Raw genomic sequence first — 27,355 nt, forward strand, 5'->3', positions numbered from 1 at the left:
TGTTTGTGACAACAAAAAGCATCTGCAAATAATCATTTTCAAAATGGTGAAATGGGTGGCACGGTGGCGCAGTGGTAGCGCTGCTGCCTCGCAGTTAGGAGACCCGGGTTCGCTTCCCAGGTCCTCCCTGCGTGGAGTTTGCATGTTCTCCCTGTGTCTGCGTGGGTTTCCTCCGGGCACTCCGGTTTCCTCCCACAATCCAAAGGCATGCAGGTTAGGTGGATTGGCGATTCTGAATTGGCCTTAGTGTGTGCTTGGTGTGTGGGTGTGTTTGTGTGTGTCCTGCGGTGGGTTGGCACCCTGCCCAGGATTGGTTCCTGCCTTGTGCCCTGTGTTGGCTGGGATTGGCTCCAGCAGACCCCCAAATATAAGTATTCAGTAGAAAATTGATCTTGGTGAATCAAAAGTGGTTCTGCATTTCATTGATGCATAACAGAGTTAGACGCGTAAAGGCAAGATGACAACAATAAATTGTTCAACAACACTTAATTTGCTTTTTCATAATGTATAAATTGACTTTTCTACATAATCCTTTGCTATGTAATAAAAATATATGTTAAGTTTTATTAGCTAGCCCTTATTCCATCCATCATTACTTACAGAAGTACCTCAGGTAAGCTGATTTGTATTTTCTACAAATTAAAATGATGCCATTTCAAGACATTCTTGTTTATCATGGCGTGAAGAACTGGTGACAAGCCGCAGTTTGAATTTTACCATACATATGACAATAATACTACCTCTACTGACCTTTTTTAAGAAAAATGTATATTCAACAAAACTGGGTGTGAGAGGACACAAATGTGTGCAGTTCCCTTCTATATATTGACTGGCGGCAGACACAAGACCCAGCATAGCAATCAGAGGACCTGAACAACCCAAATGTAGTTCAGCTAATTAAAAGCTCATCTAAACCCTACGATCTGAACACATCTTAATTAGGTTAATTACTTTATCTTAATGAGAACAGCATAACACCTGAAATAAAATGTTTTTATTCTTTATCGAATGGACCAATTGAATAAGGATACACTAAAGGCAAGTTAATTAACACAAAAGATCCTAAAACAAGATAAAACAGTACACATGGATTTAACAACTAAAAAGGGAGTTAACGGGACTATAGAGGAAGGAAACTAAAAAAAGAAAAAAAAAAACACTTCAATAATCAAATAAATCCTGAAAACCTTTCAAAACAAAGCAAGAAAAGAAAAGTAGAAATTAAAGAAATGCTAAGCTGTATATTTAACACCAGTGACGTGCAATGAGGTTCATGGCTGGTGAGGCACTGACTCCTTCTTGTCTGATTTACAAATATATGAACCAAAAAGAGTGGCTTATTCACTGACTGCAGGCTTCTTGACAAATGTTTCATGCCACAATATCCCGTGTGAGTCCATACATTGTCACAAGTTGAGAACAGAAGGCATGGAAAGCAGTTAAGGCGGTTTCTTGTAGGACAGCCACACAGCCAGTCTTTTCAGGAGTACCACTCTGTTTGAAATAATTGAGTTGTCTTTTGTCCCTTAGTTTGAAGCAAATCTTTTAGCTCCAGCGTTGGTCTTCTGTTATTTGTCACTTCCTGTTTTGACTGAAAGTCCAGTTTTGAGAAATTTTTAAGCTTAGATATATAATCTTCCATTTTGGTAGTCAGTAACAACAGAAAATAAAAATAAATCAGTACACTTTATTTCCTGATATCACTAACGTATTGGCGCCCAGAGCCTCTGCATAGAAGAACAGCAACAAGCAGTGCTCCCTAAAGTGTGACACGGCACTGTCTGCCTCACATTGTGCCTTTTCACTGTGGTTTTATGTCCGATCAGCAGGACTAGATATGTCACACATTTTCATTAAAGATATTAGCCAGACTGTGGAAAGTCAGGGTGTATAATAAACGTGTCTGCAAAAATTATATTGGCGATATATAGAGAGACAACAACAGGCACTTGCCAATTGCATGCATCGACCCAGTGTGTGAGGGAGAGCACAGTCCAAGGAGGGGTTCGGCTTGTTGCTGACACACCTCTCGTTTCTCCCATGTGTTTGAACCGGAAATTAGGAAATTCAGTGATTTTGACTATAAAAAAGATCAAAAATATTGGTATCATACAGAAAACAAATTTATAGCACAGACCAGTGGACAAATTTATTTTATGTTATCATTATTAGTTTTTTTTACTTTTCATGGAGCCTCACCTGCCTCTCCTGATCACACGTCCCTGTTTAACACAGAGCACTTTAACAGAACTGATACAGAAAGAGTCCCAATTCCAAATGTAAATCACTGTTGCTGTTATTAATATTGTCATAGTCAGCATTGTCACCCTAGAGATGGGTGGGGTCTGGACAGGTGATTGACAGCAGGATATTCACAGGTGTCCATTCCAGGAACCCCTAGAACTTTCTCGTTACACCTTACAAGTCCTGGAAGTTTCAAGAAGGCAGGTAGAGACCCCCTGGGCATTTTTAATACAGCTTTGAAGATAATAAAGGTAGGGCAGAAAGGGACACCACACGTGATGGTGGTTGACGATTTGGAACCCTGTTAAGAGTGGAATAGCATCTAGTTCAGTGACTGTCATTTTTATCGGGCACTTTCCCACAGCTTTAACAGTGAAAGGTGATTCTGCTAGGAGTACTACTGTGAATACTGTTATTGGGCTTAGCTCCCATTCCGTGTGTGTCTCAGTCTTTTCATCTATGTGCTTGTTACAATATTATTATTTTACAGAGTTTTAAATTACTGTATTTGATTTAATGACCCTTTATACATTATAGATCAGTAAGACATATATTTTATTCAGTTCAAATAATAATAATCACTAATTATGTCACTGGAGAGTGGCAATTTGTTCCATGTTGATTAGCACATAGAAGTAAATATTTTGCTGTATTCTGTACATGTGACAATAAAGACCTTATAAACATGTAATGCTCTGTAATCCAAACAGAATAAACAGTAATAAATTGTTTATCCAGAGGGAAAAACAAAAATATCAAGAGCAAACTGTCAGAGTACCAGAGTCTGAACACAATCAGTAGTGAACTTTTTCTTGTTAAATTTATTTGGTGGCTCAAAGCTGCCTACTGTGGCAGGAATGAATGCTACGACAGTGCCCTTTATTGCCCAGACGTTAATGGTCTCACCTGGGACTTAGCCTGGGCAGGGACACTAAGGGCCATTGAGGAGATCCATGTAGTCACTTCAAGAGATGAATCATAATGAATGGAGCCCAAACTAGAATTCAGAACTAAGTTGGCAAAGCCATGACTGAAAAAGCCAAACAGGAAGAACCACAGGCAGAGCCCCCATTACATTATAACACTTCATTCTTTACAAAAAGAAAAAGACTGAGTGCTAATTTTTAATCCTTGAGAACTGACTCATTTCTATAATACTAGGATACTATGCTTGAGGACACCCACTCTTAAGAAGACCATTTGCAGAGAGGCAGTTAGAGTAACATGACTGAGTGTCACAGTAATTCACATAAGGTTAACAAATGAAGGAACAAATAAGTTACATTTTCTGTTGAACTTAGCCAATTAACTACTGTATGTCAATATGTATTCCTTTAATGGAAGGAATATCCAATAGTTTAATTTCATGATGCTTTCAAGATATGACCAAAATATTGCAAACACAACATTGACATTATTATTATATTTATGTCAAGCTATCCTCTTTTTCCATTTGATATACTGTATGTATGTATATGTGTATATATATATATATATATATAGAGAGAGAGAGAGAGAGAGAGAGAGAGAGAGAGAGAGAGAGTGAGGTTTCTAAATGCTTTTAGGACTCCCTACAATGGAACGACACGCCAAACAACGTCCCGAAGTGCGATCACTGCATCTGTGCAAGACTGTTTATCTGTTGCCGGGACATCCACAGGCTCACAGTGCTGCAACGGCTATCTGCAGGAGCAACTACGAAAAGATTGTGGTCATGCTATAAGCCTGTCGTCGATGGGTGATGCAAGGAACATTATAACTTATGAACATTATTACTTGGCCACAACCCTACCTGACTGCTGTGTCTGTGTATAGTACAGTGGTAGATCCCACTACAATAAATAACCGTGCTGTTCCTGTTTCAAGCTGAATAAAGCTGGTTTTACTAAAGTACTGAGACCCGGCCTTGTGTTTTGGGGTGCAGTGACTCACACGTCACAATATATATCAGAATGCCTCATATGCCTTTTCTCCTCCTTGTGTGTCTCACGCTCTCACTTCGTTTTTCATCGCATCACCAAGCCATACTGACCAATCACCCCAATGCCACCCTGATCAATCAGATTGATCAGTGAGACTGGACACATAGACCTTGGTGTTTTATTACTTATTATATACATTTAACATCCCAGGACAGAAGTTGCTACAGTGTCCCTGTATTAGAATAAGTAGAGTGAAAATGCCGTGGATGATAACTCTTTATTTGAAATTAGAGACTCATGATGTTATTACACATTGTACAAAGCAAAATGACTAAAATATTTAATAGAAAAAGCATTGAAAAATTAAGATTAAAAGTGGACAGTTTTTAATGAATAAATACTAATGAAAATGGAAATGTATCAAATCTTTGAAAGTTGGGAAAACTGAAAGCTATGGAGGTTAATAAAATGAAAGAAAAGCAACGTAATAATGGTTACTGGAAAATTATAAGGTGATAATCACTGATCACATGACAATTGTGTCACCACTGTTAGCTAAACTCTTTTATAGTTTTTTCTTCTCCCTGAATCATCAGTATAGATTAGATTAGATCTTTATTAATCCCATGGGGAACTTCAGATGCATACAGTGGTAGAAGCATAAAAAACAAGAATACAGACTTACAGGACAAATAATACAGCTAATCAATTAATAGATGAAAAAAAAAAAATAAATGTATATTGTATTAATCAGATATTTCAAAAGCAATTTACCGAGTACATTGGGAGTTGCCTGATAGCAGGGTGCAGAAAAGACTCTCAGAGGCACTTCTTAGCACACCTTGATGAAATGAGTGGCTAAAATTGCTCCAAGAGAGCACCTGCAGGAGGGGATTTTTCATGATGGTATCCGATTTTGCCACCATCCTCTTTTCCAGGGTTTTCTCTGTGATGGAGTAGGCTTTCCTGTTAGGGTTTTTCAAACAGTTTGCTTCTTTTGAGCTCAATTTGCTTCCCTAGGAGATTGCAGTGTAGAAGACAACAATCAATTACTCACTATTATTATTATTATTATTATTATTATTTGTAATTATTATTATTATTAACCTGATTTGCCTTATTACCAAAAACACAAGGAAACAGATACAGTATATGGAGTCATGTTCCAAGTTCAAATACAGTGTCATCTCTTAAAAAACAGGCAGAAGGGAAAAATTTCTTGCTTATTGAAGTAAAGATGAAAGGATTTTAAAATAGCAAGTAATCAATAAGATTAACAAGTAAAAAATACATTACAAGTCCTTGCAGTGAACTTCATTTAATTCATCTAATATTCTAGGGCCCAAAAGGGACAAGAGGTTTTCCAGGTGCTGCTGGGGACAAGGGAGACAAAGTAAGTTGACTCAAATAAGATTTTTTTTCTTTTTTTCTTTCTTTCTTTCTTTCTTTCTTTTCTTTCTTTCTTTCTTTCTTTCTTTCTTTCTTTCGTTGACATGCAATATCTGTGAAAAAACTCCTAACAGTCCAATATGGGTAGATAGACTTAAAATAATGCAGTTCTTCATTTTCTTTGGCAACATTAACAAAAGCAACACACTGAAAATCAAGTAACCTGTTCTGTAGAACAAATTATTGAGTCAAGCAGTTGAAGCTGAAACCATGACAGCTTTTAAAGAGCACAGATTCACTACTGGCTAACCAGACAAAGGTTGATGAGCCAAATAGTCTTCTCCCCTTTGTCTTGTGTTCTTATATCTATTATTTTAATTAGTATCATATTGTTTACTCTGCTTCCTGCTATCTGTGCTCTGTTTGTTTCAGTTGATATAAGAATATAGTAAGGATAAAACTCAACACTGGCATCATGGTGGCAAGGTGGTTAGTGCTTCTTCTCAGTGATTAAATGCCTGGTCATTTTTCGGTGTGTTGAGTTTCCATGTTCTCCTCATGTCTGCGTAGATTTTTCTGTGGGTTTCCTGCATTATCCTAAAGACATACATGTGCTAGTGCTTTGTCCAAGACTGAGTCCAACCTTGCACCTAATACTGCCAGGCAGGTACCGTCGACCTTTGATCATTAATTGGACCAAGAAAGGTCATGTTATTTGTTTTTATTAATAGGTTGCTCATTATATTTATTAAAAAAAAAACAAAAAACGTTGCAATAGTTTGCTGGTTTATTATTTGGGACGAATTATGATGTTTAGCAACATTCAGAAAAGTTAGAAAGTTGTATAAATTGTTTCTATTATCCTTAAGGTTCTTTGCATTTACATTTCAAATTTACATGATGTTTTCATTCCGTGATGCAGGGCCCTCCAGGATTTAATGGCATTCCAGGACCTCCTGGTCCATCAGGTCCCCTGGTGAGTTATCAATTGTGTTGTGTACATTGTGTGGAGTTTGCATGCGTTCTCCTTGTCTGTGGAAGGTTTGGTTAATTGATGACGCTAAACTGGGTTTTGAATGAGTGAATGTGGAGGAGTGCATAGGTGTGTCCTGCAAAGAATGGACATCTCTGGCTCTGACACTGTTGGGAGCTGAATGAAAAAAAAGCTAAAAAATTATAGATGGATGGAAGAGGAATGGATAAAATAATCTGGAAGCAAAACAAATGCAACATTTACTGTATACTATATTAATGCTAATATCTACAGCTCAATTGTAATGGATGGAATAATTGAAGAAAATACTGTAGCTGTTATTCATTTTAAAAGTAATTTTATGTTACACGTTCTGTGATCATAAATAGTTTGCTATGTATTCATTGTTTAGGACACCAGATACGAACACCACTGATCTATACCAGGGGTCGGGAACCTTTTTGGCTGAGAGAGCCATGAACGCCACATATTTTAAAATGTAATTCCGTGAGAGCCATACAATATGTTTAAAACTAAATACAAGTAAATGTGCGCATTTAATGTAAGACCAACACTTTTAAAGTACAATAAGTCTCTGAATTCTTTTTAATAACGTTGTTATGCAGTTGCTAAACAATGATGAAAAAAGTACTTCTTACCATTAATGTGACTTCTGGTGCTGCATGGTTTTGCTGATGGCTTTGTAGTCTGCTTGATACGTGGTGAGGTTAAGCTTCATGCAGACGTTGAGACTTCCATCCGTTAAATGTGATCGTAGGTTGGTCTTAATGTTCATACGTAGAGCCAAACATTATCAGTACGGCAATACTCACACGCTGCAGTGTGTGTTATGTGATGGGAAGCGCGTTTTAAGTTTTGACAATCAGCTGGTCCGCAGGTTGAAGTTTTTTTAATTTCTCCCCACTTGTGTTTGCTCGCCAACTCTGCTTGCTGTCGTGCAAGTCTTTCCAAATCTTTATTTGGTGACTTGAACTTATTCACCCACATGTCTGAGGCCTTCAGGTCAGCAGCTTGTAGCTCAAAATCTCTGACAGAGACACTGGGGATGTAACTCAGCAACCATGAACATGAGCGATAGGAAATGAATGGATTGAAATACCTGAGAGTGTTTTATATTTTTAACGTTTTTATTTTTTTATTAAAGATTTGTCTGCGAGCCAGATGCAGCCATCAAAAGAGCCACATCTGGCTCGCGAGCCATAGGTTCCCGACCTCTGATCTATACCATTAATTATACTGTAATATATTATTTAATGTATATTAGTTATATTTGTACCGTATTAATAAATTTGTAAAAGCTCTGGAGCAGTCCAGTTTACAGAAACATGTAGAATTTAATATAATGTTTTAAACTTCCAGCAGCAAGCCTTAATTTCTTGTTGTTGTCATGTGCTGTTTAAACAATTTGTTTTTTTTGCTTAAGGGACAACAAGGCCCAAGAGGACATGAAGGAATACAAGGACCAAAAGGAGACAAAGTAATTCAGTTTTCTTTACTTAATCACAATTTTGTATGCAGTGGTTAGTGCTGTTGCCTTACAGCTTTAGGACCATAGGTTCTATTGTTACCTTATTCTCTGTTTCTGATGATTCTGTCTGATTTCCCTGTGTTCTTGGTCATATCATCCTATGTCAAAAATATTTGAAGATTTGATTAACTTAATATGAGTACATCCTCATATTTATCCATAACTATATGAGTACATCCTCTTATGAAGATTGATTTTCACATAGCACCCAATATCCAGTGGATTCAGAACGTAATCAAACCCCTTCACCTTCATCACATGTTATTGTGTTGTAGATTTAATTTTAAATAGATACATTTGTCTTCACTTCAGCACCTATTGAGCCTTAATGTCTTATCAGTTAAGTAATGGAAGGGCCAAAGGGACACCATTGACAGACTGTTCTTAGGGCATCACTTGGCTTTAATCAAGCCTCGTATTTAGTACTGGATAATTTTGCCTCTAGAACAGTTGCTGAACTCCTCTAGTCAGGAATTCAACAACGTGTAGGACACATTCCTTGGGGAAATTAATCCATGCTTACTTGATAGCATCATGCGGCTTCTGCTAATGTTTCAGTAGGCCACAGTATGTTCATGCTACAAACCTCGTGTCCCACCCCATCCAATGGTGCTCTTTTGAGACTGCGTTGTGTGGAGTGTGCGGTAACTGATGTCATAAAACCAGCTTGAGACCACAACGGACATTGATGCACTACATTTGCAACACAAATTGTAATGGCTTCTGGGCAATTCAAACAAGCACAGTGTAGCACTCTACTGTTAGTCTAGTTGAAGCCCAAGGTGAAAGGAACATTGGCACTCAGCTGTGGGATTGCACCATTGCTGAGCAACACGCTGAAGTAGACTTTGTTTGGGCAGAGGGATTGGAACCTGGTGAAATTCACCGAAGGGTGTTGGCACAGTATGGAAGTGACTCAACAAAAAGTTTATGAATGGGTAGAAAGGTTCAGAGTGAGAAAAGCAAGTGTAACTGATGAACTACATCGACATTAGCAATGCCTTCATTAGAGAACACCGACAAATTACATTGTCTGCTGTTGTTGCACATTTGGATATCAGCTATGGATCAGCACATTCTGTAGTGCATGATGACCTGGGGTACTTTAAAGTTTGTGCAAGATAGATGCCCAAACAGTTTACAGATCTGATCAACACAAGCCAACATTCATCAGTGAATTTCAGCTGGTTTTACTCACTCTGTCCAAAGCAATCTCACTTAACAATGGTGCAATCCTGCAGTGGAGCGTCCATGTTCATTTGACCTTGGCTCAAATCGACCAATAGCAAGTGCTCTGCTGTGGGTGTTCAAACTCCCCATTAGCTATGGTGATTGTCTTGTGTTCCACATAATACCTCAACTACCACCTCTGACCACCTCTTAGTTTCCCTATGCCTCAAGCACTTGGTGACACTTAAAAGGTGAAACCCTAAAGTTGTTCCCCAGCTACTCATTTAATTAAGAGAACAGCACAGTCTCATCCATTTTCCATTTTATCCATTTGAATATTCTTTGAGCTACTTTGATGCCTGTCTCTTCTCTGAGGCAAATAGGTCCTTCTCTTATCAGGCAGGAACCCACAATCCTATATATAGCTCTGGAGGTTTTTTGTCACATGTTGTCAGCCATGCTTAGTCTCAGTCACCCTTCATGGGTAGCTCTAACATAACTTGTCAGCTCTTGGTTGCACCCCATCTTCCCAAAATATCATCTTGAGATGTCTTTTTATTAACTATGTCCACCCTTCTCTCTCTTAGCTGAGAAGGTTCATTGTGGGATTTTTCACTTCCCGATGCCATCACAATGCAGCCCAAACATTACAGTATGTGCATGTTTGCATAACATCCTGTGATACGTTGTCATAGAAGTAACAGTGTTTTTGCGATTTTTTTTTATTTAGGGTCCTGTAGGTTTAAGAGGAGAGGATGGTCTTCCAGGACCAAAAGGTGACCCTGTAAGTAAAACACTGCATACTAAAATATGAAGCAAAGTGGCAACCTGAAATCTCTCGCTAAATGCACTGTCATAAAATGGGAAACCTAATGGTGGTCTACTATGTTGTAAAGATATGCATGTTAGATCAGTTGGAGATCTTCTATGAGTGAATATTGGTGTGTGAGTGATAGTGCCTTGTTACAGACTGGCACCCACTTGCCATGACCCTAAACTGGAAAAAATGGATGAACACATGACTACGTAACTATGAAGCTGAGAACAGAGCAACAATTGTTAATACCACTGTACAGTGAAACAGCATTTCTTTTACTGAGTTTTGAAAGTTTTTCCGAACTAATCATACAGTATTCTTGTTTTAAGGGTGCACCTGGTAAACATGGAAATGACGGACAACATGGGAAAGATGGAAGCAAGGTATACCCAATTTGGTGATGGCTTATGTTGCATGCTATAATTAGGAGAGGGACAGTAAGCTAACATTTATTATAATAATGTTTTGCAGATACAAATATTAATTTGCTCTTTTATTTCCCTCATGATTCACATATAATATTTCAGATATTTTGGAAGGTTTAAACAAAGCTTTCTACTGTACATTCTACTCTGTAAAGATTTCAATTCCTGGTGTTTTTATGTGTTCCAGTAAATGTAGCTCATTAGTTTGCTTTGATAAAGTTGCTCTTGTTTGTGCAGACTGCACATCATTACTGTAATCGGATGGCTTAGTTAAGGATTATAAGGATATGGGATCTTTCTTAGTTAATCCATGCTTAAATACATTTCAGAATATCTTCATTTTAGGGTGATCCTGGAGAGCCTGGAAATGTGGGGGTTAGAGGTCTTGTTGGTATTCCTGTAAGTACAGTTATATCTTCTACATGTTGGATGAAGCATAGCTATGCAATTATTATTCTGAATTTTACATTTTATACTTAATGGATTTTAATGTCACAAATAGTGAAACAAAAAGAGATTTAAGACTCAAAATAACTTTTGTTTTCACATTCAACTCCAAACTATGGTACTCATGTCAGGGCCACACTCTAAACAATGTTGCTTGAGTAAAGGAACTTTATATCATATGCTCTCCCCAAATATCATTATTTAGGCATGAAAATTATATATTTAATTCACATATTACAAAAGAAGTTGTTAAAAAACTTGATTATAAAACTTATAGTAATTCCCTTTCAGCCAGCTTCAAAATCCTCTGCTTAGATGCAATGCACTTGTCCCAACACACCTCCCATTCTTGTTAACATTTCCTGGACTTATCTTTTGCTGCCATGTCTAAAGATACCAATGTTTTTTTCATGTATTTCTTCTGCTGTAGCAAGTCATTTTCACCTTAGTTTAAGTTTTACTTTTTGGGAACAAAACCTGGTATAAGATCTGGGGAATATGGGAGGATGCAGAACACCAACTCCATTGTTTTGGGTGAAAAACTCTTTGACTGTCAATGTGGAGTGTGCAGGTGCATTTTCAGGATGCCAAATCCTATTTTGCATGCACCACTTCCTGGGATGTTTTTGTTTTTTCCTGATGCTTCCAATAGAAACCTCAGCAGTTCAATATAATGTCACTGATTAACAGCCTGTCCATGAGGAACAAATTCTTTAAGAACACGTTTGCCAATGTCGGAAAATGCAATCATTATAATTTCTTGAAAATATGCCATGGTGATGCAGAGAAAAAAAAAATACTCAAGTCACTTGCATGATTGCACAATAAATGCCAAAAATATTTACTCAATCAACTCAGCATGCTCAGGTCTGTTCAACCAAACTTTTGGCACACGATATGTAGTGGCGCACTACACCCTACTCTCATGCCATGGACCAATTCAGAAAATGGAAACTTTTTAAAAGGATACCGGCACTGCAATACAATATTTCCCTGATACTATGCATCCTTGTAACAATGGACGAAATAAGTAACTTATATTTGGGAAAAGATTATCTTTAAAACAATAAAGCATGGAAAATTCAGACACTAAAACAATAAAACTATATGCATTCCTTACCCTCCCCCAAATATTTTTATTCAGTTTTGCAACTGCAAAATGTATTCCAAAGAGAAACTTTGCTTATTCTGCATGCTTCTCTACCCTGTGCTGTCCTTCTTAACTCTTTCAGGGCTGATGTCGACTTTTGTCGAAAGGAGGAGTTGACGATGGTAATCAACTGTAAACTGTGACAAAACCAACCGTTATGTTTTAGTTGGACCCTCGTTGCTAGAAGGAAAGTTAGCTTCATTGGTTTGATTGATTTCCTGCGCTCGTGTGAGTAGTAAGGCGCAAACAACGGCAAAAATGGCACTGACATAATGGTGAGAGATCAAAGTGAATGTGTAAAGCAAAATACTCTGTGGACGAAGTTTTGCCTATTCTCTCTGAACTGGACTATGACTTTTTGGACTCCGATTTTGATACAAGTGATTGAAAACGAGCGTGAGGTTTCAGCTTCAGCTGACTGGTCCCTAGCTAATTGTGGTGCTGAACAGATTCATGCAACTGACATGCCTACGGCAATGTTCGCCAGGAGGACTGCCACTTCACAATGATAAGAGGTAGAAACCAGATTGAAAGGTACAGCGACCAGTGAAGACAGCCTGGCAGCAAGCCTGCCGCACATTCTTGGCAAACTGGCAGCCACAGTATGCAGCAACAAACGTTTTATGTTGATTTCTGTGTGAAACCATTGCTTTTCAGTAACTATGTTTTTTGGAAAAAATATTCAGGCCTCAAAGAGTTAACTAAACATTTTTTGCAAACATAAGAAACATTTAATAGACATTTTACATAAAACTGGCACCATATGAAATTTCTAGAAATTAACAAAATTTTACAAAATGAAATAAGCAATATATACCCAATACGATATGTGAAAATAAAGAAAACGAATGTCAGTATTGAGCACTGCCATGTAGCTTTGAAATGTGCGTGTGCTTTCTTAGCTTTTGAAAGCTCATGGTGTGACAAGGCTTGTAAACTGTGTTATTAGAAATCTGAAAATTTTTAAATAAAAAAATATATCTTTAACAGTCTTTGAAGTTAGTATATATGTAAGGAACTGGATGTGTATGTAATTGTTAAGATTCAAAATTGACATTGATTTTCTATTTATTCCTTCATAATCTTAAAAGAAAACTGTTGCATGAAAATGCCTCTGTGACCAAAGTGCCACCTAAGGTGAGCATCTCATTGCCTCGCCCCACACGCAGCACTACTCATATTGACAAGATGCCATCGGAAAACTTACTGGAGTCTTTTCTTGCGGATACGTTTGCATACAAAGTTGTTCAAATCCGTGGTGATCGCATGTTATATTATATTAATGCCACTTCCCTTGAAAAACATCCTCATGGTTTCTTTGTCTTTTTATTTTTTCCTACAATTTATTTCAATTATACTTTCGTGCTTACAGTTTATGGAAAGTAACATCTGATAATTAGGCTTTCGTAATTATTGTGTTTTCAGTGCAAATGGATGTAATTTTTTCAACTATTTTAAGCACAGTTTGTATAAACATTTTAAATTTCTCTTTAATCAGGTGTTGGAGTGGCTGCAGGTTTTCATTTGACCTTTAATTCTTATTAAGAAACCAAATATGAGGTTCTCTTAAACAGCATTCTCTTGGACAGGGGCACTCTTATCCTGTCTTGGAGGGCACTGCAGTTTTACTTAAGAAATCAAATTTAGTTTATGAAACATGTTTAGATAAACCTGTATTTGTACCTGAGTGTATTCGTCTAAGAGGTAAACTCTGACCAGTTGATATTTCCATTTTCTGAGAAAATACAAAAATAAAATCAGGATCAGGCATTCTCCTGTCATCATTTTCACAAATGATTTTATTTAAAACAGCTATTGAATGGTGAATACTTATATTGGGAAAAGTCTCAAATTTAGCTGACCTGTCATTTTCTACCCTATAACCAATTTGAAAATGACAAGCAAATGAAATATAATGAAACAAAAGGAAAAAAGTGCCTTCTGTGTGAATAAAGTCATGGGAACAGTAAGTGTCTTCCAAATTTTGAGAGAGAAGTAGTAGTAATCTTTTTATAGATTGGCAGCCACATGCAATTCAGAAGAGGACATCCACCTGAAGCTAAGCATGTTTGGGCCCGGCCAGTTCTTGGATAGTTGACCAACCATGGAAAAGCTTGGTTTGCTGCCGGAAGAGGTGTTGGTGAGGCCAGCAGGAGACACTAAACCTATGGTCTATGTGAGGAGCTCAATGTCTCAGTTCAGTGACGAGGACACTGTGCTGTTAAAATGGTGACATCCTTCGGATAAGACATAAAATCAAGGTCTTGACTCTCTGTTGGCATTAAAGATCCTCAGCATCCTTTGTAAGAGTACGGTTTTTCCTGATATCCTGGCTAAATTTACAACCATGGCCTGGTCATTCTGTCTCCAAATCATCCCCTGTCTCTAACTGGCTAACTAAGTCTCATCCCTTCACCTTGAAACATCTAATGTGTGGTCAGCATTCTGGTGCAAGAATGGCTGCCATTGCATCATCCAGGTGGATGCTGCACATTAGTGGTGGTCACTATGTAAAGTGCTTTGAGTAATGAGAAAATTTTAATATAAACGTAAAGAATTGTTGTTATTATTATTAATTCTGAGATCACAAATTAAATAAGGAGTTGTGTTAAAAAGAGTGACCATAAATTAAGAAACTGGTCAGAATGAAAACCTGCGGCCAATACAGCTCTGCACTGCAGTTGAGCTCACCAACTTCAGATATTTAGAAGTGTTTTATCAAACTCAGCTTCATTTTTATTGTATCATTTAGGGCTTTCCGGGACAAGTGGGTCCAAAGGGTGAGCCTGGAGACAAGGTATGTTTGTATTTTGTGTTGTTGATGATTAATATAACCTAGAGACTAATAGATTCATCATGTCCAATATATGACCTCACAGCTCCTAACTGGCCTGTGCCTGAACTCTAATGCTTATATTTCAAGCCATATTTTCATTTAGCGACATCTCTCTCGAAATCATTTCAATAACCATTTTTTAGTTATTGCAAGTATACCACCACTTTTCTGTACACAATTACAAATTTAATACTACTTTAAATAAAACATTGAAAAACATACTGTTGAATGCAATATGCACATTATTTTTATTTAAATCTAGAAAGTCTTATTTATCCTTTAGCCTGTCTGAGCAAAATTGATTTAGTTTAGTTAGCAGAACCCAAGGAAGTAAAGTTTCTGTTTTCCTTTTTGTCTGCTGTGTTTTCACAATGCAGGGAGAATCTGGGCCTCAAGGAGAAGCAGGACCTTTGGGCCCTCCAGGTAAAACAGTAAGTATCGCTTGTTTTAATACCTATGCACCCAGTCATTTTATTTAAGTTTCTTTTCAAGAGTCTCAACTGAATTCTGCATTATGTATTTATTTATTGTGATATTAACAGGTTGACCTGTAATACACTTCCCTGTAATACTGTAATCCCCTCGACTTCCTGCTGTGTGTCTTTGTGTGAAGTTATTAAACTTTACTTTTCCCTGTTTCTTTTCCTAACTTTGCACCTCTCTTATTACTTCATTACTTCCAAGTTCACTGCCTATTATTTAACACCTGTGTTGTTGCCATCTTTAACTTTCCTGAGCATGAAGAACTGTTGTACCAAGTATAACCTTTCCTTCTTCCAATCAATCATATTTATTTATAAAGAACATTTAAAAACAACAGAAGTTGTACTAAACTGCTGCACAAAGAAACATGTAAGGCTACTATAAAACACCCAGTTTAATAAAACAGTTAGTAAATACTATTGAATATCTATCCTCTCCCTCTCAACGACTTCACCCACCATAAAAGGTGGAGAACAAGTGGGTTTTTAAAGGTCTTAAAGACCTCAGTAGAAGAAGAAGATCTGATATGGAGTGGCAAAACAATCCAAAGTCTTGGAGCAATAACAGAAAAAGCCCTCTCACCCTTAAATTTTAGCGGTGATCTAGGAACTGCAAAGTGTAATTGAGCAGATGACCTCAAAACTCTGGTTCCCGAGATGGGATGAAGGAGAACTCAGCTGTATTTAGGGGTGACGCCATGCAAGGCCTTATAAACAAACAACAAATCTTTGAAGTCAATCCGAAATTTCACCGGCAACCAGTGGGGCGAGGCCAATACGGGTGAGATGTGCTCTTTTTTACTGGTGCTAGTCTGAAATCTAGCTGCTGCATTCTGAACCAACTGAACAGGGCAGGTTTGGGGAATCCTATATTTAAAGAATTGCAATAATCAAGCCGAGACAATAAAAGCATGAATCAGTGTTGCGAAATCCTTATGTGAAAGGAAGGCTTTTAACTTAGAAATTTGCCTCAGTTGGTAAAAGCTGAATTTTACTATTGCAAAGATTTGACCATCATCATCTAATTCTTCCACGTGAAGTCAGAAAACCATGAGGACTGACTTGAGATCATTGATGTAAGGTAGAATATCCAGTGGCCTTGGATCCCCTGCAGATTTTGTTTTTTACTCCAGCCCTCTGGAGTTTTTTTTTTGTGTGTTTTTTCTGTCCTCCTGGCCATCATACCTTACTTTATTCTTTGTTACATAGTATTATTTATACAGTATATATATATATATATATATATATATATATATATATATATATATTTTTATAAACGTTACTTTCTTCATCTTGTAAAGCACTTTCAGCTACATCGTTTTGTATGAAAACATGCTATTCAAATAAATGTTGTTGTTTGTCAGAACATCTTACTAAGAAAACTTGCTTACTGAATAGCCACTGCTAGTTATTGACATACTCACTTGTCTGTTTCTACTGTCCCTTGCCCCTGATCAGCTCTCCTACATTAAATGCCTGTTTACGTCTACAAAACCCTCTTTCTTTACCAGTTTCAATTCAGTGGTCTACCTCTACTTAAAATAGATGCTTACTACCTTTTGAACTGTATGCCCTGGCTCTCTACTAGTGCTAACGCTTTACTGTACAAATGCTGTATAGTGGTCTGTCCAATTATTCGTTATATACCTTAACTTCTTCTCTTTAAGGAATCACTGTTACTTTTAACAACACTCGTTATTTACTTACAGACTAGCCAGTTTCAGCAAGTGCTTTTTGCCCTGCGCCGTGTCTCATAGATGCTAATTTTGAAATCAAGTAACTTTTCTAAGCGCTTTCCAGACACCTAACTTTGCTCCTGTTCAGTCAAAAAAAAAGCCAAACAACATTTCTAAAAGAAATAAAACCTTTAAAAATTCCCACACAACAAAGTTTTTAGGAGCAAAATGTGGCTGTCTCATAACAGTAAAACAAAACACTGAGCACTCCTTTATCTCTCAAGGATGACATTAGTACATCAGTCTCAGTTACCTATCACTGGGTCTCCTCTCCAATCCTAACATTAATGAGTGAGGGTGGGTGAGTAAGCACTGCGATAAACTGGTAACTTGTGTAGAGTTTCTGCTTGCCTTGCAAATACTCAATCAGATTGCTAGATCAATGCTTGTGCCAGATAAGGTTCTAGGCCAACAAAGCAAGTACTGATCAGTGAGCTGACAAAGAACGTGAAGGATAGGATGGAAGAAGCCCATGAAAGAAAGCTGTGGAAAGTATCACACATTCATTCTCAAATGCCATAAGAGGGGATGTCAGGCCTGGAAACTCTCGGTGGAAGTAGAGGATTTCCAGGTCAGTCATTATGAAGAGCCTTTTCCATTTTCTGGATTAGAGTTTCAGTCTGAAAGAATCTTGTGAGTAAGGTTACCAAAGCAAGTATTGACTTGGCTGAAATGCAATGAAGATCGAAAAAAGTCACTCAACAAAGGAGGCAATGGTTTGTGAGGCCTTCATGGAAAAGAGGGTTGCCCCAGAATGCTGGGGTTCGCTGTTAAAATGCTCTGGAGGTGTTGTTGGCTTAACTTGATAAAAAAAAACCTGAAAAATGTGACAACCTGACGATGGCCCACACTGCAAAGCTATGTCAAGAAGTGGACTTGTGAAGGTTGGTCACTCCTTCATTTTCTAGCCAGCTTAGTTCTGAACAGGGTCTGCTGAAGTCTATCCCAGTTTGCAAGGCAGGAACAAACCCTGTAGAGGGTGCCAGTCCATCACAGGGCAAACACACCCAACCACACAGCAGAGCCAATTTAGGATTGGCAGTTCGCCTGACCTGCATGCCTTTGGACTGTGGGAGGAAACCACAGTACCTCAAGGAAACTCACTCAGGCACACGGGGAACTTGCAAACACCATGAACCCTGGTCTCCTTACTGTGAGACTGCAGGCTACCACTGTGCCACAACTTGTGAATGTGTGATTTGTTAACATCCACCTCATGTAAGGTGCAAGGAATTTCCCTGCTAATTAGATGTTATCAATGAATCCATCACATTACAGATAATAGTACAGTAGTGTAATTTAGGATTCTGAAATAATTATTTTGATTTAAAACTTGTCGGCACATTTTCTATTGCTGCTGCCTCATAGATCCAGCATTTTGGGTTCAACTCCTGGTCCCTTTGGCTTTCTATAAAGTCAGAGCGTTGCCCCCGTGTCTATGCACGTTTTCCTCTGGGTACTCCAATTTTCTTCTCGCTTCTCAAAAGACCTTCATGGTAAGTTATTTGTTGACTCTACATTGGAACAAGTGTAAGAGAGTATGAGTGTGCCATGCAGTGGGATGGCATTCTGCCCAGGGTTGTTTCCTGCCTTGTGCCCAGTGTTGCTGGGATAGGCTCTAGCTCTTTGTATCTTAAATTCATGTAATCTCAAAGTGGTGAACTCCAAATTTACAGTCACAAAGTTGACCTTCCCATTCTGAGAAGATATTTAGGAATAATAGATTCATGCTTAACATTGACTAAAACAATTAAATGATTAATCAAAAGTGTTAATTCACATTTACGCAGTCCACTCAAATGTCAATTGTTTCATCTTCTTTTTGTTTTAAAAAGGGAGAACAAGGAGAGACGGGACAAAATGGAATGCCTGGGCCAAAAGGATCTCCTGTGAGTAAGGATTATGTTATTTAGATATAGAAGTATAGACTTTTTAGTTCTTGCTTTTATACTGGACTAGCTGTGTAAGCCCGTGCTGTAAAACACCTGGGGTCCCAGAAACTATTGAAATCTTCAGAAATAAAATTGAAATGTAGAGATGTCAGGTAATTGAAAGGAACTACTCTGGGCATCTCTCTCCTAGGAGGTTTCATTTTGCCAACGTGCTCACCTCGCTTGTGTATTAGCGGCGGGAGGAAAAGTAAAAGGGATTCTGTTTAGCCGATGTGCTTGTCTCGCTTGCGTAAAAGTTTCTCTCTTTTTTCAGCGGTTTTATTTTGGCAACAGAGTCACTTTCTTCTTCTGACTCGTTAACCTGGGGTCACCTTGCTGGCTGTCTGAGATTCATGCTGTAGTAGCCTCGCACTTCCGGACCGGACAGACAGACACACACACATTTCCACACATAGACGTTTAGTTTTCTGTTTCTTCATTGGTGGATCCCTTACCCTGACTCCATCTCTCACGTCCGGGCCAGACAGACACACATACTTCCACATGGAAATATTTATATATAAGATGCTCTTGTTATACTTTCTGCAATGTGTGTAAATAAGTGACTCTTAACTTTTGATGTACAAATTCTGCCTATTTTATCAAAACAAATACAATACAAAATAAAAGCATATTTGCTATAGTCACTAATTAGCCTGTTTATTTTGATCAATCAATAACACTGTGTAAAGCAGGTAGATAGATGTCAATGAGTTGTGTGTGTGTATGCAATTCAGAACAACAATGGGCTGTAATAAAGATTTCAGAGCTTTTGAATGTAATGTGATATTCAATGACAGAGTGCCGGTATGACATGGCAGGGCTGTGCTAACATCGGCTGGATCGCCCTTACCTGAAATTGGGATCAACTGGAAGCCTCTTGGGCACACCCATCAGCATTGTGTCTGTTTGCGGAGAGAGTGTCAACCACGTCAAGAGCTATACTTACCTCGGCAGTGACATTAATGTCTCTGGCGACTCTGATAGCCACATGTGTGCTGGTGTGCTGCTGTTTTCCCAAGTTACAATATATTGGGTGCTTGTGCCCACTCTGTCTTTAATTTATGCAAAAGTGGCTATTTTTCTTCATGAGAAGAAATATTTGTGTTCATGGTTCATTCAGGTGTTCTTCTCAGTTTTGTAAGAATAGGCTCTTGCCCCCATGACTGTGAACATTATTTGAGAAAAAAAATGCTATTAATCTGCTAAATAAGTTCAATTTTATTACAGATCACAAACATCAGGTTGTATACCCTTTAAGCCCTTCAACAGGCACACCCCACCTGTACACATATTTGAGTATCGCAACTAAACCTGCTGAAGGAAAAAATAATACTGAATATCTCTGAGATCTTTTTACAATGATATACAAAATAATTGTGATTTAATTGTCATAATAAAGTTTTGCTTGTGCCAATAAAACATTCTATAGAAAGCCACCTCACTGAGAAGATTGTTTGCATTTCACTTAATATATTTTAGGGAGAACATGGAAAACCAGGAGCAGTTGGGCCAACAGGACTTACAGGAGAGACAGTGAGTAAATAACTATATTGTAATCATAATCTAATATATTTACAATGCCTTATTCTCAGATAGATATAAGATTTCGCCTGGAGTTTCATATAGCATAGTAAGAATGACACTTGAAACATCATTGATGTTTGAAGCCTCTTTTTTGCATATATGGCTTTTTAATCTATGACACTATCTAACAGGGTGAAAAAGGTGACAAAGGAGAACCTGGATTACGAGGAATTAAAGGTCATACAGGAGAAAAAGGAGAAAAGGTATTTATCTATGGCATCAGTGAGTGTTGGTGTAGGCATGAATGACTGGCAAGCAAGATAGGGTTGAGTTTTTGTCTATCACTTGATGTTAGGATATCTGTGTCTGGCTCACGCAATTATTCAAATGGAAATGGGAGTCCAGAAAATAGTTGGATGGGTGGTAATTACTGAGCATCAACTGTTTTGAGTTTCACTGGGATACATTTTACCCTCAGCATTAAAATCCTATCTATCTATCTATCTATCTATCTATCTATCTATCTATCTATCTATCTATCTATCTATCTATCTATCTATCTATCATGAATTATAATTTGCAGGTCATAATACTATTTTAAAATCTCACATGAGTTTCTGTTTTTCTACTATACTTGGCCTGCTTTATAATCACTAAGAAAAATGTTTTGAATGAGGCTTTTAATTTTTGACTTTGAATTCATGTAAGCTATTTTATCCAGCAATACTCTTGATACACTAATTATTCTTTTTTTGTATGTACTAGATCTAATAATATTATGTGAACATTTAAAGAAAGTGGGAGGACATTTTTTTAATTATTTCACTATGGCAAGATAACTGGTTGTGCACTTGTACCCAGTCATTATGAGAATTATCAAATAAGGATACAAAGGAATGTCAGTACAAGAAAATTATTAAGAATAAAGTATAGTAATACATATCAAAACAGGTTTCAAATTAAGAACTTTACAATGCTTCATCATGAGAAAAGTATAATTATTATATGTAATTAGAAGCAAAACTTAAATAAATAATTTTCTAAACTTTGGTATTTGCACATGGTCTTTTGTATGTCCTGTGTTCAAATTATTCCTGTCTATGTATTGGTGAAGTTGTAATAAAAGTATAATTTAATTTCTTTTTATTTCTAAGGGTCCTGCTGGGCCACCAGGTCTAAAAGGAAATCAGGTAACTAATTAATTCCACATTTTATATGATAATGTAAAAATCCAAGTGTTTTTCTCCTTAATGCACCAGTTTTAAAACAGGAATGAGCTTCAGACTTTGAGACCCTAAACTGGATTATTTGAAATGGAATATCAGACAATGGAAGGATGGATACACAGACTTGAATTGTATTCCTCAGACCAAAAGTGTTTTTCCCAGGCCCTATTCAAATATACAGACTCACATGACAATCAATGAATTAATCAATCAATCTTTAAAAAATTAAGTATTGTGCAGATATTTCAAAATGAATTTAAGGCATACAGTGTTTCATAATTTTCCTGTTCAGAAAGTAAATTTTTCTTGTATTCTGTTGCTGACAGTCAGTGTGCGTAATCAGGTTAAGGTGAAGACAGGAATCTAATTTCTTAAAAATCCCCATTTACACGCTAAAGTAATATTCTGGAGTTCTCCTTTGGTGAAACACGCTGACGTCATTAAACTGCACAAAAAAAGAATTAAACGTTCTCATCAGCCACCGTGAATCTGAAAACCAGCATGAAGCACTTTACAATTTTCTTGTATATTTAAAATATGTTTAGTCACACTGGCACTTTATTAATGTTTCTTTCATTGCACGCTGCACTCTCTTTTCTTCTTGCGAGTTACTGAGCCCTGCCAAGGAGCAGCACACCAGTACGTGTGCTTCTTGCTTTACACCCAGTGCTGCAGGGATAATAATAATGCAGGTATTTTTACTTCAATAAAATAAGTATTGCTTTAGGTAACTCATTACTTTAAAATGTAATCAGACTTACTTTACGTACGTTACTTTTAATGTGTCATCCTACTGCTTTCGAGGTTGCTTTGCTGAGTTTAGCACCGTTTGTTCTGCTCATCAGCACAAATTTAGCAATTTTTGAAATACTGACACAGATTATTTCAACCAAGAGATGGAAAAATGTGACCACTCGAGCATTTGCCTTTGTTATTTATTGATGACGTCTTCTACTTGTGACAGCTGGAAATGCACAGACTTCAAAACCACTAAACCAGTGTTGTGCAAAAACTACTAGTTCAAAAGAGTACGTTCATTAAACAAGCTCATTCTTCTAAGAACAGAGAAATTAACGTAACTTATTTGCAAGTGAAGAACTTGAAGGTGAGCTAGTTCAGTTTTATGTGACATTCTCGATCTGGTTTAGGTCCAGGTTAAATGTTTTGCCTTACCCTGTAATGTAGGGATGGAGTCGAATCCAAATACGGTATTCGGATATGCACAAATGGTGGATTTTTACGAATATTTATTTTGTACGAATGTTTTGCCATTTATTTGTATTCGGAAAAAAAAAAACGTAAAATCAAATCGGCACTGTCTGTGTCTGCCTTCTTGTGCTTAAACTGCACCCCCGCTGACACGAGCATGCGGTGAAGCTCCGCTTTCGCTTTTAGGAAAACTTTGTACTTCGCGAGGCCACTTTATATTTTTACCCGTTGAACATGCAATATGTGATGCGAATTTTGACGGGTAACAGGTTAGTTCACCTAAATGCTGGTTCCACAGTCACGATGTGTGTCACAACAGAGCAGTAATTTATATGTATAGCCTACTGGCATCTATTTAATTTCTTTTTTGACCGGGAGGATATTAGCATATATGGTTATACATTAATAAAAAAGTCTTCATAATAATTGTTTTTTGTTCAAGAACACTGTAATAACTAAATATAAGGGCATACAAAATTGAAAAAAGTAAACTCATCGGTCATTTATTTTCACTCCTTAAAAAATACAAATTGAACTGGACATGAACTACTTCAAAATTGAAATGGTGAACTGTGAACGTGAATTTATTCATTTTATTCTGTGTGAACTGAACTTTGAGCGAGTTCTTGTGAGGTGTGAACTTGCACAACACGGCCCCTAACTGCTTTAACAACTTACAGTTTACCTGACCAAATAACCAAGTTATTTGCGTGGGAATTTATGTGTATTCACCAGGTTCATAAGAGACCAATATCTTAGTTTCTCTAACCAGAATAAAATAAGGTGACCAGAATTTTTTGGGTCAATCCGGGGACATGGGTATGGCTAGAGGAACGTAGAATCTACAGGTCGCGAGTAGGGACTTTAAATACTACAGAGTACAAAGCGAAAGCTTATCACGTGATTTCTCGCCAAAACACCGTGCATGTGCGTCGAGTTCAAAGTATCGTGGTGATGAGATACATTCAAAAAAGTGAACCAGCTGAAACCGGGGACAAAACGGGGACATGTTTTTGAGTGGGGACAGTTGTCCGAAAAAGGGGACTGTCCCCGAAAAATGGGGACGGATGGTCAGCTTAAATAAAAGCTTACATGGCCTTTTAGACAGTAGGTTTCTGTAGATAATCTGTTTTTTAAAGCGCCAAGTGAATGCACTGAATAACACAAAGATCAAGATGTTAGATCAAGTTGTGCTAAAAAATACACCATAGCCCCTTTTTTCTGAACTGTAAGTATGTGGCATATTTCACCTTGTTTAATAACTGGTTATACCTTTTATGAGAGTACAAACATTTCTATTAAAAAAGCATTCATTTTGATTGTGTATCCAAAGCTAAACATCCAGCTGATTTTTCCGATTAATATTGTTCTAAAAGGTATCACAAAGACTTGCTCCCTAAAAATAACTTCCAAAATAAGGTTTGGTGTCAAAATATGTTTGCAAAAAAAAAAGAAAAATATGAATAATTAGTAAATCTCAATTATGGATAAAAGTGCTGGAGGGACTGTTCTAATGTTTTATAGCATAATTTAATTTCTATACTGTTGTGCAACTAGGGATTCTTAAACAAACTGTGCTATGAATTTCACCCTCTAGGCACTTCTAAAACGTAGCACAAAAAAGTGTTCAGTAAAAATCTCAGCTAATTTTTCTTCCTAATTATTAGCAAAGTCACTTCTTGCAGTGCTATATTTATCATGCAATTTTTTGACAAAACACTCATCCTATCTGTATTTATTTTCTAGGGAATACAAGGAGCTGCGGGAACTTCTGGAAACAAAGGCGATATGGTATGTTTGTTGTACAGCAGAAAGATTACGCTTTAAATTCAGAATTTATTAACTTCATAATATAATCAGGAAAAAAATATCTGGTTGTACATTATTTTCAGTGGCTGCAGTCTGTAGAAAATCTTCCATAGACACAGAGATAATCTGCAACTTCTGAACTGCAAATCCACATATGAAAAGCAGGAGCCAGTTATGCTGCCTCTTAAATGCTATGCTGGGTAGAAATTGTGTTTTATTCTTTATACTGTGCATACACTGGATTCAGAAAACATTCAGACCCTTTCACTTTCTGTACACTTTAAATGTCAATAACCCACAATACAAAGTGAAAACATGTTCTATATAAATGTAATGAATGGATTATTATTATTATTATTATTTTTTCAGAAAGGTCTGTAAATTTATTAAAAATCACAAATTGAAATTTCTCCTCTACTTAATATTCAGCCCACTTTGTCGTGTCATTCCAAATCGTGATCAGGTGATTTCCTGCTTGCTTTTATTATCCTTGAGATGTTTCTAGAACTTGATTGGAGTCCATTTGTGGTGAAGTGTATTGATTGGACATAATTGGAACGGCACACACCTATGGATATGACATCCCATAATGTCCACTGCATGATGGGACAAAAACAAAGCCATGAAGTTCTATGAAGTCTTTGTAGATGTTCACGATTAAATTGTGGTGAGGCATAGATCAGGGCATGAGGATAAAACCATTTCTAGAGTTTTGAGTGTTGCCAGGAGCACAGTGGCCATAATAACAGTGAAATGGAAGAAGTTTGAAACCATAGGGGACTCTTGCTAGAGTTTGCTTTTACCCAGCCAAACTGTGTAATTGGGTAAGAAGGGTCTTGTTTGGGAAGTCATAAGAGCTTCTGAAGTCCTCAGCCATCTCAGCAGCACTTCATCAATCAGGCATTTATGGTAGAGTGGCTAGACAGAAAAGAGGCATACAGTAGAGGGTTAGGGTTAATCATATTCTTTGGGCAGAACTCCAAGCATTATGTCTGGTGAAGACCAAGGACTGCTCATCACCTGCCTAATAGCCTTCTTGTTGTAAAGACTGTGGTGGCAGCATCATGCTATGGAGTGCTTCTCAGCATCAGGGACAGGGAGACTGGGCAGAATTAAGGGAAGGATGAATGCACCCAAATACAGAGAGGCCCATGAATAAAACCTACTCTAGCCTGCACAGGACGGTTTACCTTTCATCATGACAATGAAAAAAAGTATACAGCCAGGACAATAGTGACCTGACTTAAGAAGAAGTCAAAGCCCAGATTGAAACTATGGAGTAAAATCACTGTCAAAAACAACTCGTAATAATTTAAGTCAAATTTACATTTCACATATGTCAATTATGCTTGTGCTTCTGAAAATTATGTTTGCTTCTAAAAAATATGCTTGCACTTCTGAAGGTCAAACTTGCTTCTGAAAATTACGAGTACAATTCTCAAGCGTGAACAAACTGCCAAAAATTTGTCATTGGACACACGAGGCATCCTCTATTGAAGAAGAAACAATCATTTTTGTTTACTACGTATGTGCTACAATGGTGGAAAGATATAGTTATTTTTGACAGTGAAAAAATATAATTTTCAGAAGCACAAGTGTAATTGACACGTGTGAAATGTAAATTTGGCTTGAATTATTACGAGTTATTTTTGACAGCGATCTTACTCCATATGAAACCCCATAGAACATCTATGGAGAGACCTGAAGATGGCAGTTTACAAATGCTTGCCATCCAATCTATTGGAGCTTGACAAGCTCTGCCAGGCATAATGTGATAAACTGGCCAAATCCAAGTGTGCTAAACATTTAGAGATTTACCCAAGAATACTTGAAGCTGTAATTGCTGCCAAGGAGGTTTCTACAAAATACCAAAATAATGGCCTGGGTACTTTAATGAAAGAGAAATGTTCGTTTTTGATTTTTAGGAAATTTGCTATCATTTATGAAAACATATTTCTCTTTGTCATTATTGGTTACTTACGGTGGCACAGTGGCAGCGCTGCTGCCTCGCAGTAAGGAGACCTGGGTTCGCTTCCCGGGTCCTCCCTGCATGGAGTTTGCATGTTCTCCCAGTGTCTGCGTGGGTTTTCTCCCACAGTCCAAAGACATGCAGGTTAGGTGGATTGGCAATCCTAAATTGTTCATGGTGTGTGGGTGTGTGTGTGTCCTGCGGTGGGCTGGCGCCCTGCCCAGGGTTTGTTTCCTGCCTTGCGCCCTGTGTTGGCTGGGATTGGCTCCAGCAGACCCCGTGACCCTGTGTTAGGATATAGCAGGTTGGATAATGACTGACTGACTGATTATTGGTTACTGAGTGTAGATTGAGGGTAAAAAAATCCAATTTATCCATAAAATGAAATTTGCAATACAATAAAATGTGCAGAAAGTACAGGTATATGCTATGCTATTGACTCTTAACAGTGAACAGAAGTCATTTGGCTTTCTATATTACAGCATCTGACTTCAATGTAGGATCTGGTCATCCCCACAACTGGAGGTGAAGCCATGTTCTAAGA

The 27,355-nt window shown here is 37.5% G+C and overlaps 1 protein-coding gene across 1 annotated transcript in view; it reads left to right on the forward strand.

Moving 5' to 3' along the window:
* The window catches only part of LOC120515855 (collagen alpha-3(IX) chain-like), a 161,033-nt gene that overhangs the window by 113,165 nt on the left and 20,513 nt on the right, over positions 1-27,355 (forward strand). The window contains exons 20-32 of the mRNA XM_039737189.1: positions 5,506-5,559; positions 6,478-6,531; positions 7,973-8,026; positions 9,978-10,031; positions 10,394-10,447; positions 10,835-10,888; positions 14,839-14,883; positions 15,300-15,353; positions 18,976-19,029; positions 20,554-20,607; positions 20,790-20,861; positions 21,753-21,788; positions 24,780-24,824. Of these exons, the coding sequence (XP_039593123.1) occupies positions 5,506-5,559; positions 6,478-6,531; positions 7,973-8,026; positions 9,978-10,031; positions 10,394-10,447; positions 10,835-10,888; positions 14,839-14,883; positions 15,300-15,353; positions 18,976-19,029; positions 20,554-20,607; positions 20,790-20,861; positions 21,753-21,788; positions 24,780-24,824 (684 nt within the window). The remainder of the gene's footprint in view (positions 1-5,505; positions 5,560-6,477; positions 6,532-7,972; positions 8,027-9,977; positions 10,032-10,393; positions 10,448-10,834; positions 10,889-14,838; positions 14,884-15,299; positions 15,354-18,975; positions 19,030-20,553; positions 20,608-20,789; positions 20,862-21,752; positions 21,789-24,779; positions 24,825-27,355) is intronic.

The sequence above is a fragment of the Polypterus senegalus genome, chromosome 15 (assembly GCF_016835505.1).
Source record: "Polypterus senegalus isolate Bchr_013 chromosome 15, ASM1683550v1, whole genome shotgun sequence".
NCBI lineage: Eukaryota > Metazoa > Chordata > Cladistia > Polypteriformes > Polypteridae > Polypterus > Polypterus senegalus.